The sequence below is a fragment of the Globicephala melas genome, chromosome 9 (assembly GCF_963455315.2).
Source record: "Globicephala melas chromosome 9, mGloMel1.2, whole genome shotgun sequence".
NCBI lineage: Eukaryota > Metazoa > Chordata > Mammalia > Artiodactyla > Delphinidae > Globicephala > Globicephala melas.
The window spans coordinates 63,640,136-63,655,016 of NC_083322.1; the positions used below are offsets into that span (position 1 = coordinate 63,640,136).

At 35.3% G+C, this 14,881-nt stretch overlaps 1 protein-coding gene across 12 annotated transcripts in view; it reads left to right on the forward strand.

Annotated features, from left to right (window-relative positions):
* PHF14 (PHD finger protein 14) overlaps positions 1-14,881 on the forward strand; it is a 199,902-nt gene that overhangs the window by 30,324 nt on the left and 154,697 nt on the right. For all 12 annotated transcript variants that reach the window (XR_009565104.2, XR_009565103.2, XM_060304665.2 and 9 more), the window contains exons 6-7: positions 4,236-4,347; positions 7,593-7,730. Coding sequence is in view for 10 of the 12 variants with exons in the window: in XM_060304665.2 (XP_060160648.1) it covers positions 4,236-4,347; positions 7,593-7,730 (250 nt within the window). In the remaining 2 variants the exon portion in view is untranslated. The remainder of the gene's footprint in view (positions 1-4,235; positions 4,348-7,592; positions 7,731-14,881) is intronic.

Consider the following 14,881-nt stretch of genomic DNA (forward strand, 5'->3'; position numbering starts at 1 on the left):
GGTTCAGGCCTTGTTAGAGAAAGTGTAGTTCCAGCCTACTGGATGGCAGAGAAGTTGGCTGGTTTGCCTGGGTCACTACCTAGTCTACAGTTCTTGGCAAGTGGGTGGCTGGGCAGTGGTTCAAAGCCTGGAATGTATGGTGTCTGTGTTGAGAGGCCCACAGAAAAGTGATCTCCAGCCTGGGCCTGCAGGGTCACTGAGGGACGATGCATGTGGTGGGGCAGAGCACTGGCGGATGTCCTCTTCCCATCCTGCAGAGAAGCCCCTTCCTCCTACAGTGCCTTCTACCACTCCCTACTGAGACAGCTTAGTATGATGTGATGCTTACTGTAAAGGAGAATTGCTGAAGGGATTCTGTTCATTGTTGCAAAGCAGATATTGAAGGGTGGATTTGAGCTGAGAGGCAATAAATTGATAACTGGCACAAAGACCTATGTTCTTTTCACTATATTCACACTCATCTTTATTACCACATTTGAGCAGTTGTCATCATCATAGCATTGGCATCTTTCATGTTTTTTTTCTAAGGAGACTACCAACTAGGATGGGTGACTGATGTATAAGAGTAGTTTCTAACCTTTTATATTTTATGGATCACTACTTACCTTCCTCCCCCATGTAAGAGGGGGTGCTCAATTTTTTATTTTGCCACATATGTATATTTCAGTATTTTTACAAAACATTTAATATTTTAACAAGAATAACAAAATAACTTATACAAATTATCACCATTATTTTTCATATTTTAACATCTTGAAAAGGATAGGATACATTTTATCCCAAAATAAAGGACGGTCTTTTAAATTTAATAATTTTAGTTTAGTAAAGTAAGAAATATTTTTCTTATTTTTCTCATTTTTACCTCAATTGGTGGACAGGGCCTTGAGAAGTATTGCCATACAAGATTGTTGGGATTGCATAGTGTCTACCATGGAATCTTACAGAACCCTGTGTTGATGTTTAGGAAAAATGACTAAAAATCTTACCTCTTGTGTGTCATAAGCTTATCCCCAAAATAAAATAAATATATAACAAATTATTTGATGTATTGACTTGAGTCTCTGGTCTGTATCGTGGACATGAGCATTATTTTATGTTTGGAGTGACTTTGGCCTAGAATTAGGGAATTTAGTACAACATGAAAAGCGTGTACTTCCAGGTTGGACCACCTATATTTGAATTCTAGTCTTTTCTTACTAACTGTGAATTTAGATTTAACCATTTTATGCCTCAGTTTCCTAGCACTTTTGAGAGAATTAAATGAGATGATTTCTGTAAGCAGTGTACTTTCTGGAGTGTAGTAAGTGTTTTAATAAATATCTCCTTAGTTTTGCTACTGCTACTACTAGTGATTTTTATCACCAATATTATTCTACTTACTTAAGGTAATCATAGAATACCAACTGCATAAATTCTTTCTTAGTAACTCTTTAGTCCTGAGATTTGAAATTTACGGTGATAAATTGTTGTGAATAAGTATGGCAGCTTTGGAAAACACAGAGCTTCGTTTTAGGGAAGAGCGTTTATTTTACCTTTTTTCTCGTCAGTAATTTGAAATTTCTATTGAAAAGCAACTATAAAGTAGCTCTCTTATCACACTAATATATAATATATACTAATACATAGTCCACAAAATAACTTGGAAAGTTCTTCTGAATGAAGAAAAGGGAGGCCTCTTTAACCATTTAGTTTTACTGGGAGATATTTGTATTGACTTCTGTGGATCTTACATGTATGTAGACACCTCCCTTCATGGTGCAGCCTGGCAAGTTTTTTTTATACTGTTTGAACATTTTATTTGTGTTGATGTTCACACTCACCTGTAGGCTAGTGTGGAAATTACAGGTCTTGATATAGTTTGAAGGATGTAATACTAGCTTTAATCAAGGCAAAAAAAGCCAAGAAATTTGACAAGCTATTTAGTATTGTAGCTAAAATGCAAAACAGATGAAAAGAAAGAACAATGCATGGAAAGAATGAAAAAGGTTTTGAAATTGACTTCTATTATGTAGTCTAATTAGACTTTTCCCCCCTCTGTTTCTGATGGGAGCCACAAATTCTACAATAGAAGATGATGTGATTTAATGTGAGAAGACCATCAGCACATTCTTACCATTAAATTTTTATTTTTTTCTTAGGGAGAGTGTTTTATCCTGTGTTAATGGTATTAAAAACCTGATTATAGGAAGTATTAGACATACTTTAATATAATAGGGTACCACACCCTATGCTGCAAACATTTCACATAAATCATTGTAACTTCCAGACTTCCTGCATGGTGCTCCATTCCTAGTAGACACTTAGTAATTAATTACTGAATGAATAAATGAAGGAATGAAAATAACATCCTGGAAGTGAATTTTTTAATATGTTATAAAGGCACTACAAATACAAGACATTGCAAAATCAAATTTGATTGATGAATATAGTTCCCATTCTGAAATGAGTTTTTTGAGAAGTAGCTTTCTACTTAGTTTGCTTTATTAAAATATGTAAATTTAAAAGAATCTATTAATAGCTTCTATGCTAGAATGACAATTCTGTCTCTTTGTTTTTTGGTGGATTTATGGGATGCTTGTTTTCTGATCCTTTCCCTAATCAACATCTGTCTTCATAGCTCCAAGCAGAATGGATGGTAAAGTAACAAGGAAAATTAGTCCTTTTTGATTTCTCAGTTTGTCTTAATTAAAAGGTTCTAAAGTATGTGCAGCTAAACAAATGAACAAAAAACTATATACAATGTATATTAAAAAGGACCAAAATTGTCTCAGCTGTTTGATATGTATTTTAATAAAGAGTCAAGTTGGCATCCTCACATGAGTGGTTGGGGGAAATGATACGCTTGTGTGCCAATCACACTGAAATGGCAGTTTAAATCTGTAGTACTGTGTGACTTGTACTAAAACATTTTAAGAAGGTCAGTAGGAAGCAAGCAGCCAGCTGTTGGGTTTATCAAAGATGAACTTGTACAGAGTACAGCAGCATTTAACACACCAGTGGAGCATGAGAAAACTGTGCAAATTAAATTGAGAAAGCAGCTGCTTGTTGAAGATGTGTATCTTTATATTGAACTCCACAGGATGCATTTGGGAGGTTGGATTGAAACATTTTATCAAGAAAATCACAAAACCTTGGAGTTTCTTCCCAATAAAAAAAGATAATTTTTAAAGATTTATAACTATTTTCCCCAGTACATCTATAAAGTGATTCTTAGTCTTATTTCTTTAAAACTCATAATGCATCACAAAACAGAACTATGTAGCAATGATAGCCTCTCAAGCTGTGCTAAAGCAAAATTTGTTGTTAATATTTTCACAAGGTTAAGAGATATTTGCCATCTCATTTTTACCCTGTGTCTTGCGGAAGTGAGATAGATCTATTTACATTTCAGAATCTAGTGATCCTGTGTTTTGTTTGATTGTAAGCAAACAGGATGCCTAATATATTTTAAAAATGTTCAGAGCAGTTTTTAAAAAATGGAATTAGAATCACCTCCTATTTATTTTTTCTGTTTAGTATACTGAAACTGAACATTCTTTGTTTAGTGTTGTAGCATCATTCAGACTTCAAAAAATATATGTGGGGCACATACGTTTTAGTACATAGGTTGTATGGTGAACAGATAAGTTGAATGAAATATGACTTTCTTATGTTATTACAACTGCTCTGTACTATCTTCTAGCAATCAGTTTCAACCTGAAGAAATAAAGTTAAGATACACACCAAAAATTGTTTTAAAATATGTCCTTAAGGATTATCTAGTAGCTTTTAGAAAAAAGTAACAGGAAAGAGCAATTTTATGTGATTTATGTAGAGTAACTTCACAAGTCTTAAATTAGGATCCTTAATTCTCAGAGTGCTTAAAATAATGAATGTGAATACCTTTCCATGCATATGAAAATGATGTTTCATTTGAATAGTGGTTTTGTGCAAATATTTAAGAATAACAGATAAGTGCAAAGTGTGATGAATTTTAAGTGAAAGGCAATTATAGATGTTAACTCTCACCTTTGGCTAAGCTGCTGGAAAAGTAAGGCTTATTGCAGTCCCTTTTTCTGTAAATGATATCATTGTATAGGTGTTCCATATTCTTTAGTTGTGTGTCTGAGATTTTGAAATCTGATCATAAAATTCTTGGAGTAGTTATTGGAGATGACACATAATTTTACATTTATTTTCCTGTGGGCATTTTTTCCGAAGGTCTGATAGCAAAATCATATCTTTTCTCCTTATAGATGGGTTCATATTGTCTGTGCCCTGTATGTTCCTGGTGTAGCCTTTGGAGATATTGACAAATTGCGACCAGTAACGCTAACAGAAATGAACTATTCCAAATATGGTGCCAAGGTAAGACAAAGTGTTTTTGATTGTCTAAGAGAAAGTTTTTACTTGTTAGTTTACATGACTTTTTACTAATATCATGGTTGACTACAGAAATGCTTATTACTAATTGTGCTATTGGAGAGCAGTTAGCACTAAATCATTTAGTATTGATAGTAATTTTCCCAGAGAACCAATAATGTATAAATTCTTCTATATATTTGTATAACTTGGGTAAAATGGTAGTTAATGCCACTGCTGTTTTCCTCGTATTTAGCACACTGCTTAGTGCATAATGAATTCTCAGACTACATCCATATTTTTAATCAGTTGAATCAAATACAAGCTTAATTTCTGACTTTACTTTTGAAGTGGAATTTATTAAAATTATGAAAAGAGTACAAGAAGCACCCATTATTTTACTTCCACTGCAGAAGGCCAACAGAATTTTTTTTTTTTTAACTAGCAAATGATCCTCATCCTCCATAGTTTATAAATAGGTTTTTAATTATGACTGAGTTTTAGGATTATAAGTGATAAGATTACTCACTTATGAATTTAAACTTAAGTATATAATTATTGCAGACATCTTCGGAATACTAGAACTAATTAGGCAATGATATATTCTCTTTCCATTACTATGTATTGGGCAGTTGGGAAGGAAAACTCTTAAAGAGCATTAGTAACATATTAAAGGTGGGGTGGGAAACGTACAGATTGTTGGAAAATTCTGATTTGAAATTTTTAAAATTTCACAGTTTCTGCTGTTATATCCAGAATATCCTCTTTGGGCTTTAAACACCATCCCCATCCGTCACCTTCTACCCTCGAATAATCTTGTGCTTTAGTTTGGGAGGTTGCAGCTTCCCTCTCCAGAATTAGATAAAGCTTCCAGGCCCTAGTATTGAACGTAACTTTCCTGGTGCTCAAATAATTGTACACTATCTTGTTACCTCTCTTAAATGCCTTTAAACTATAACAAAATAATTTGTCCACATTTTCTAGTTGAGTAGGAGTAATACAAATTACCTGGTCCACCGGTGTTGGAAATGGAAGTTACTACCTTTTGAGGGCAGTTTCATAATTCAAGAGCACAGAGCCTAGAAGCGAGTAGCTTCCATCTTTTTCAATAAGCACATGTTTTTACCATAAATATAAATCTAGAAGCAATTAAAGAACAGTAACCAGATATAACTTCATATAACTGAGACCAGCAGTGACCTCTGGATTGAAAAGGAGAGTCATTAAATGTATAATTATCAGCTGATTATTTTCATTATCACCTGCTTTTGTTTTGAAGTATTACTGGGACATGGAGTCAGAAAATTACGTACTCTCTAGCTCATCTGCAAAATCAAACCCAGTGGTGTGAATTATTTCTGGGATAGCTCTCTAGATCACATTGTCTATCCATTTCCTCCTCCTGATTACTTTCTCCCCTGTGTTCTCAGTTGCTTAGTTCCCTAGCATTTTATTTATTTACTTATTTTTAAATTTATTTATTTATTTTTGGCTGCGTTGGGTCTTCGTTGCTGTGCGTGGGCTTTCTCTAGTTGTGGCGAGCATGGGCTACTCTTCGTTGGGTGCACAGGCTTCTCATTGCGGTGGCTTCTCTTTGTTGTGGAGCACAAGCTGTAGGCACGTGGGCTTCAGTAGTTGTGGCTCCCGAGCTCTAGAGCGCAGGCTCAGTAGTTGTGGCACATGGGCTTAATTGATCCGTGGCATGTGGGATCTTCCCAGACCTGGGCTTGAACCTGTGTCCCCTGCATTGGCAGGCTGATTCTCAACCACTGTGCCACCAGGGAAGCCTGTTCCCTTGCATTTTAAATGATTCAAGCAATTGAGGAAGATTCTATTTTCTTTATTAGATTGTTATATTGTCTTATGAGACTTCATTGTTGGAAATTTTTTCTTTGTGTTCACTCTGAAATCCCTTGCCCAATTTCATCATACTACGTTAAATTACTCACTCAGGGGACTGTCCTAAACAATTTGATTCTGTTCATAGTATTGACATCCTTTAAATAGTTTAATTTCTCCATTTCTCCCTCTCTGACCCCCTCTCCTTCTCTCTATCTCTTTTCTTTCTCTCTCTTTCTCAATTTTTTGGTTTCATGTTTAGATTACTATTTGCTGGAATTTTTACCATACATATACTACTGTTGGTGGAAAAAGACCCATAATTAGGCAGTAGAGTGTCAGGTGTTGGGAATGTTTTCACATCTGTACCCAGAGTCGTGTTCCTGTTATTTTTATTCATTGCTGATATATCAGTTTGGTGCTGTATACCAAGTTAGGTACTCACTAACTGTTATAGTATTGATATGATGTTTTTAGTGTCTATTGAAACTTTTTAATTTTTTTTAAAATGTTTCTCTCATATTTAATTTACATAGAATACATTTATTAAGCAGTTCTTCCTTAGTTGTCTACTGGCAATCTTTCACAATTTAGCAGGTTTTTTTGTGAAGGTTCCTATTACCAGAGTAGTGTATATTTTGAGACTAGGTTTTTCTTTTTCTCTCTCTGTGGCTTAGTTAAAAGTATAAAAAAAATAAATCGGGGCGGTGGCATTTGGGGTAATTTCAACAGTTTATGCCTTTAGTTTTGCAGGTTTTCCCTTTGTATACAGAAAGAATGTAAATAATTGGCTATATTGTGTATTACTACCAATTTCACAAAATTGTTTACTTAAGATTACTTTTAATTCTCTTAAATATATTTTTTAAATGCATTATATCTTTGGTTGCAATGCCTAGATCTTTCAGTGAATTTTCTCTGGTTTCTTATTTATTTTCCTTAATTTTTCCGAGTAGTATTACATTGTTCAAATCAGTGTAGCTTAATGGTTAAGAGCATGGACTTAAAGTAAGATTATCCTGGTTTGAAAACTGTCTTTACCTCAGTTTTCTCATGTGTAAAATTTTCTCATATGTAAAATGGAAATATAGTACCTTTTCCACATATTATTGTGGAATAGAGTGTCAAATGATTATATATATTAATACTTATAAAGTGCTTAGAATAGTGCCTAGCACATGGTAAGCCCTCAAATGATATTATTATTATCCTCATTACCATATCAGTGGAATTTTGTTTTTTAGAACTATATAGAGAATTACTTTTTTCATATAAATACTTGCCTATAGTTATTGTTTGTATTGATATACTGTTGGTTCACTATTTGTATTTTGTAGATGCTTTGTATGAGAATGCAGTTTCTGTTCTGGAAATATTTTTGCTCTGAGACTTTTCCTGTTATTCCATTGTAGGAGTGTAGCTTCTGTGAAGATCCTCGTTTTGCTAGAACTGGAGTTTGCATTAGCTGTGATGCAGGGATGTGCAGAGCCTATTTCCATGTGACCTGCGCTCAGAAGGAAGGTCTGCTTTCAGAGGCAGCAGCAGAGGAGGTAGGTTGATTTAAATCCATAGTTGGTGAATATGTTCATGAGACTTCTCGTGACTTCATTATATCCTACAAACAGGTATGCATCATAAAATAAATTTACGAGTTTATTCTTAAAATCTTTGTCTAGATCACAGATCTAAAACTTTAAGAGTAAACAGTATATGTGAGTTTCTTCAGTCTTAAACCTAGCCAGACATTTAGAAAACATGTTAAAAATTTTATAGTGAAATCTGACAGATAAAATGAAACGTAATTCAAGGTGATTTAAAGCATTATAATGTCAGCATATTTTATATGAGAATCTGAAATTATATTTGAGTAATAACCTTGCTCTGTTACTCTTTAAATAAAATCATTACCCTGTCTTCAGTCTTCAGTATTTGCATTTCTATTTCTTTACAATTATTTTTAATTCTAAAATTTTCCTACCAGAAATTTACATTAAGCAGTCAGTTGTTTTCATAGTATGTATTCGGGACTCTTTAATATTCTTTCAAGGTCTTTGAGGTCAAAACTGTCTTCATAACAGTATTAAAATAGTATATACTTTTTTTTGCTCCTAATATTCTCACATGTAATAGTGGAGATTTCTAGAGATTATATAGCTATCTTCTTTAATGTCCACTATCGAGATATTAAAGAGGTTTGTAAAAATGTAAAACAGTGCCACTCTTCTCACTAAATTTTTTTTGTGTGTAAATTATAGTATTTTTCATAAAAATGTTATTTTTGTTAACATGTAATGGCTTTATTGTTATTTTAAAAATTACTCAATTTTAACTTCTAATATGCTATCTATAAATATAACTCACATAAGCTCTTTGGGGTCTTCAGAACATTTTAATACTGTAAGGAGTCCTGAGAGCAAGTTTTATTGATTCTTTAAGCACTTTATATAGGCAGGTAATTGAGTATTCTGTAGTTCTTACTATATATTTGGGATATATTGTTATGTATATATGTTATGTTCCACCTTTTATTGGGTAAATTTTCAGTGTCATGTAAAAATATGTTTTTTATGTTGGACTTTCATCTTATTCCATTTATTTCATAGACAGGAAACAAGTAAAAAAGATAATCTGATGAAGAAAATTTGTTAAGCAAATTTTGAAGGATATATTTTATCAATATAGGGATCCTATTGAAATTATATTTTGGGTACATAAATCTGTTTTTGTGTCAGTCTCTGATTCTGATGAGTTGTACTTTAATTGAAGAAGGGTACTAAATGAACACTGAGCATTTTCACAGCTGTTTGGTAGACATAGAGGTACAATTATAAAATAGGGTTGTGTGGATTAGTGATGGCTGTAACTCAAGATGGTGAGCAAAAGTGCAGAGAGACAATACAAGTAAGACTCAAGATCAGATAAATCTCAGTGAACAGCTGGAGAAGCCTGGATTTCTTACTTCTTAATGGCTGTTTTATATAGGCAGTAAAAGAAAGGTTGAAAAAGAGAATAAGTACCTCAGTTTCATCCAATGACATCATACACCTTAGCATATTTTCATGTTTTTTTATAGCCTTCTGACATAGTACTTTATCTTACTGGTGAGAATGCATTTGAAGTTTCTATTCTTTTTGATCCACTTTGTGAAAATTCTAGATTATTTAGAATATTTAACCATGTTATGTTACAACATGTTATTATTAAAACTGAACTGTAGGGCTTCCCTGGTGGCGCAGTGGTTGAGTCTGCCTGCCGATGCAGGGGACACGGGTTCGTGCCCCAGTCCAGGAGGATCCCACATGCCGTGGAGCAGCTGGGCCTGGGAGCCATGGCCGCTGAGCCTGCGCGTCCAGAGCCTGTGCTCCGCAACGGGGAGAGGCCACAACAGTGAGAGGCCCGTGTAGCGCAAAAAAAAAAAAAAAACCCAAAAAACAAAAAAAGACTGAACTATAGCACAGACTCAGTTATGACTGAAACTTATATTATTATGGTTCACATCATATAGTTGACTTAAGGTTACTTATATTTCATTTAAACCATATGGTAGTATGGTAGTATGATAAAGTATGATTTTGGTACTGTGAACATTGTTATAATTTGTTACCATGTAGAAAATTCTCTTTGAAACATGTAAGATAATTTATCGATTTTTTTCCCACAGCCTTTGATAATGCATTGAAATCATTCATGGATTAAATTTCAAAGGCTCAAATTAGATCTTTAGCTGTTGAACTGATGCCTTAATATTGCTAGAAGAACCAGGATGGGTAGGAATGGCTCGTGGTGGATCAAAAACTTTTTAAATGAATTCATCAAGAAGTTATGTTACTTAAAGTTAGACATTTTATATCAGATCTTCAGTGATACCTTTATGTGGCTGTGTTAGGCATTATTTTAAAAATTATTCTGGATGAACTCTATGAGAGTTACTCAGATCACTTTCTCTCTCACTCCACGTCTAATCCATTAGCATATCCTGTCTTCAAAGTATATCTAGTATATGTCCAAATTCTTCTTACCACATTCATTGCTGCTATCCTAGTCTGTCATCTTTTGTCACCTGGATTAATACAACAACCTCCTAACTCTTTCTACCCTTGCCTTGCTAGAGCAGAGGGTGGTAATTTTTTACTACAAAGAGCCAGATGTAAATATGTTAGGCTTTGTGGGCCTATGGCTTGTGTATAACTATTTAACTTTGCCATTGATTATGAAAACAGCCATAGACAATACATAAACAAATGAACATGGCTGTGTTCAAATAAAACTGTATTTCCAAAAACAGGCAGCACCAGATTTTGCTTTCAGGTCATAGTTTGCCAATCCTTTTCCAGAGAATAGAGGACATTTTCAGTAGCAGCTAGTATTATCCCATTAAAATCTAAGTCAGATCTGGTCACTCCTTTGCTCAAAACCCTTTAGTGGCCTTCTGTCTGATTCAGACTAGAGGCCAGTTTCTCTGCTGATTTATAAGATTCTGTGTGATCTTCACATTACCTCTCTGACTTCATCATTTCCCCTTATTCAGCCTCATTGGTCTACTTGCTGCTCCTTTAATGAATGGCCAGGTGAGCTCCTACTCTGGGCCTCTGTACTTGTTTCTCTGCATGGGCTGCTCTTCCCTCACATGTCTCATTCCCTCACTTTTTTGGGGTCCTCATTCCATGTCTACTACTCGCTGGTCTAAAGTTAAAACCCTCTGCCTCCCATTACACTTTCTATTCCCCTTTCCTGCTTTATTCTTCCCTTTTAAAAATACCTAGCGAGTATCTAATATAGCTCTAGTAGTTTTCTGGTAGTATCTTTTGGATTTTCTATGTATAACATCATGTCATCTGCAAACAGTGACAGTTTTACTTCTTCTTTTCCAATTTGGATTCCGTTTATTTCTTTTTCTTCTGTGATTGCTGTGGCTAGGACTTCCAAAACCATGTTGAATAAAAGTGCTGAGAGTGGACATCTTATCTTGTTCCTGATCTCAGAGGAAATGCTTTCAGCTTTTCACCATTGAGTATGATGTTAGCTGTGGATTTGTCATATATGGCCTTTATTATGTTGAGGTACGTTCCTTCTATGCCCACTTTCTGAGGAGTTTTTATCATAAATAGACGTTGAATTTTGTCAAAAGCCTTTTCTGCATCTATTTAGATGATCATATGGGTTTTTAAAAATAAATTTATTTTATTTGTTATTTATTTTTGGCTGTGTTGGGTCTTTGTTGCTGTGCCTGGGCTTTCTCTAGTTGACAGCGAGCGGGGTCTGCTCTTCCTTGGTTGCGGTGCACAGCCTTCTCATTGCGGTGGCTTCTCTTGTTGCGGAGCACAGGCTCTAAGTGCGTGGGCTTCAGTAGTTGTAGCACGCAGGCTCAGCAGTTGTGGCTTGCGGGCTCTAGAGCACAGGCTCAGTAGTTGTGGCGCACGGACTTAGTTGCTTCGTGTCATGTGGGATCTTCCCAGACTGGGGCTTGAACCTGTGTCCCCTGCATTGGCAGGCGGATTCTTAACCACTGCGCCACCAGGGAAGTCACGATCATATGGTTTTTATTTTTCAATTTGTTAATGTGGTGTGTCACATTGATTGATTTGCAGATATTGAAAAATCCTTGCATCTTTGGAATGAGTCCCACTTGATCATGGTGTGTGATAATATATATGATTCTTATTTATCTTGTTTATTGTCTGTCACTTTCATTAGGATATAGATTCATGAGGACAAGGATGTTTTGTTCTTTTTTATTTTTCACTGTATCCTCAGTGCTTAAAATACAAGTTGAGGGACAAGCTCTCTTTTGTCATTCAGCTTTTATTTGGTCAGCTGTTTAGCATTTAAGGACTTTTTTTATTTTTAAGATTTTATTTAAAAAAGAATTCTAGGGTAAAATTAGTTTTCAAACCATCATTTTAAGTATAGTGCCTTGCATATTTGATTTCCCATTTTTCCTTGTTTTGATTTCCTATTTATCTACGGGCATGGACTGAGAATATTTCCTTGGCACATTTTCTTGTGGTATTGGAATAACTTTATTCATAAACGTGTCTCTTTATCTCTTTGGTTTGCTTAAGTTGATGTTCACTGCTACCCCAGCTCAGTTACCTGTTAAAGCGTGTGTTAGCAAATAGATCACTTTCACTTTGGTACTTCTCTAAGAATCTTATTTAACGTTTATTTGAAGTTTGACTGTAAGAAATATGATTTATTTGGAATATATACAGAATATCCACTCCTCTAAACATTCTATGTAAGACATATTATTAGATGCTTACATACCTGGACAAAATTATTTTGATTCATACTATTATTCCTTTTGCTGATGTTTGCTTTTTACATTTTTGTTGTTGTTGAAAGCCTTACTGATTTTTTTCTTTTGTATTAACTGGGAATGTTGATGGGCCTATTTCTCAGCACAGTATTCTTTCTCTCAGTTCTCGATAGTATGTATAGCAGTGTGTTTGCTTACTAATTGGTTTGTGATATTGTGAATTATGTAACTGTATTAATAACTTCTTTAATTTTCTGGAAGTTTCAGAGTCACATTTGGAGTCTACTACCAATGTGCATGTGGCCTTTAAGATAAATGCTGTGGTGGTTCATCTTCTTGATGTTGTATCTTACCTAGGCTTTTGGCAGCAAGTAATAGAATACTTAACTGCAGTAGCATAAGTAGTTATTAACTATCTCATACGATAGGAGGCATAAACATAAGTAGTTCTGGGGCTGTTTGAGCAGCTAAATGATGAAGTCTTATTTTATCCTTCTCTCCCACCGGCATCAACATATTTTTCTTTTTAGTTCCTAACCTTGTTGTCTCATGGTCTCAATATTGCTGAAATAGCTCTTAGCACTGTGTTCTTTCATTATAGAATTCAAAGCCAAAGAGAAGGGAAAGGGTTCTGTTATTATTAGGAATGAAAAATTTTCTCATACATTCACACCACTAGATTTTCCCATCATGTCATGTATTGAAACAGTCATTATGGCCATTGTTAGTAATGAGATAAGTTGGGAAGGTGAAACCTGACATTTTTAGTTTCTGTCAAAGAAAATGGATTTTACAAAAAAGGAATATGTTGGAAGGGGATGACTGGGGTGGGGGGGTCAGCAACTAACAGTTTGCTACCACTAGCCTAAGAAGTTGGCAGTTTATTTCCATTCACTGTAGCTCATACCTAGACCAAATGAAGAAGTCTTTATATGAGCTATTAAAAGAAGGAAAAGAAGAATCAGGTGTTGTGAATTAAAACAAAAAACAAGTAAAAAGGTCACCTTTCCCGTTTTTCCCTTCTTTGTTTCAGAGTAGAATTCTAATATTCTGGGCCTTCTTTTTTCTGGGTCTGATCTGTTTCCTGGTCTTTGCCTTTTAATAGTGTCATACCCTCTCCTTCCAAGCTCCCTCATCACAGTGGAATTGGCTTCTCAGTAGTCCTTCCTTTCCAAGCCTTTTATTTTTCTCATGGGGCTTTTTACCCCAGTCAGAGGGGGGGTCAAGTTAATACTGGCTCAGTTACTTTGTGTTTTTTAAGGGAATTCAGTTTAATAAATCAGAACATTGTTTAGTCAAGATTATTGTTATTTTTGATTTATGGTACATTTTATGTCAAAAGAGATCACCTGTCTAAACTCCAAACATTAGTATGGCTTTAGCATCTGTTAGTCAAGGAAAGAAAACAACATTCTACATTGAAAAAATAATTCCATAGACTGAATAGTACTGGCTTTATCTTTTATCATCACAGCCCCAAGTTAGTTCTATAATCTTACACAGAGCTTTGAGGGATACTCTTTTTGTTTGTCAGGGAGCATAAAAATAGCTTTAAGTTACAGTATCAACCTAGGTGGGGATAGATAGTAAACACAATAAAATGTTCAACAGTCTTTCAAGATGGCAGTAAAAGATGTCACAGGTGCCTAGTGTGGACAGGAAGTGGTGTAAGTACAGAAAGAAGGTTCCCTGGAAGAATCAGAAACTTCAGCTGGACCTTCCTGACCTATCTGTCTCTTACCTTTGAACTATCTAAGGATTACAAATTAATGTTTTTACTGTCATTCATTCAGTATATTTATTCAACAGATATATTGACCTACTGTGTATTAGGCATTGCTATGGACCAGGGGTCCCCAACCCCCAGACCGTAGACCAGTACTCGTCTGTGGCCTGTTAGGACCCGGGCCGCACAGCAGGAGGTGAGCAGTGAGCAAGTGAAGCTTCATCTGCTGCTCCCCATCGCTTGTATTACCGCCTGAGCCATCACACCCCTTACCCCACTCCACCCCACCCCACCCCCGGTCTGTGGAAAAATTGTCTTCCATGAAACCGGACCCTGGTGCCAAAAGGTTGGGGACTGCTGCTATAGACCCTGTAGAGGTAACAGTGAACAAAACAAACTGTGCTCTTAAGGTAGCTTACATTTTAGTGGCAGGTGGGCTCTACTCTGACAGAGAGTGAAAAAGTTAGCAACAAAAATATTGTGATAAGTATTGTGGAGAAATATAAAGCAGGATAAAGTATTTAGGGAGTAAGGGAGGTAGGGCAATGCTGCTTTATATGGGGAGATCAGAGAAGGACTCTCTAATAAGGTGACATTTTATGGAAATATGTAAGGAAAATTGCAGGGAGCATATGTTTATTTGAGAGGAGAGCATTACAGGCAGGGGGAACAGAAATACAGAGGCTCTGAGGTAGGAACATGCTTGGTTTGAGGAC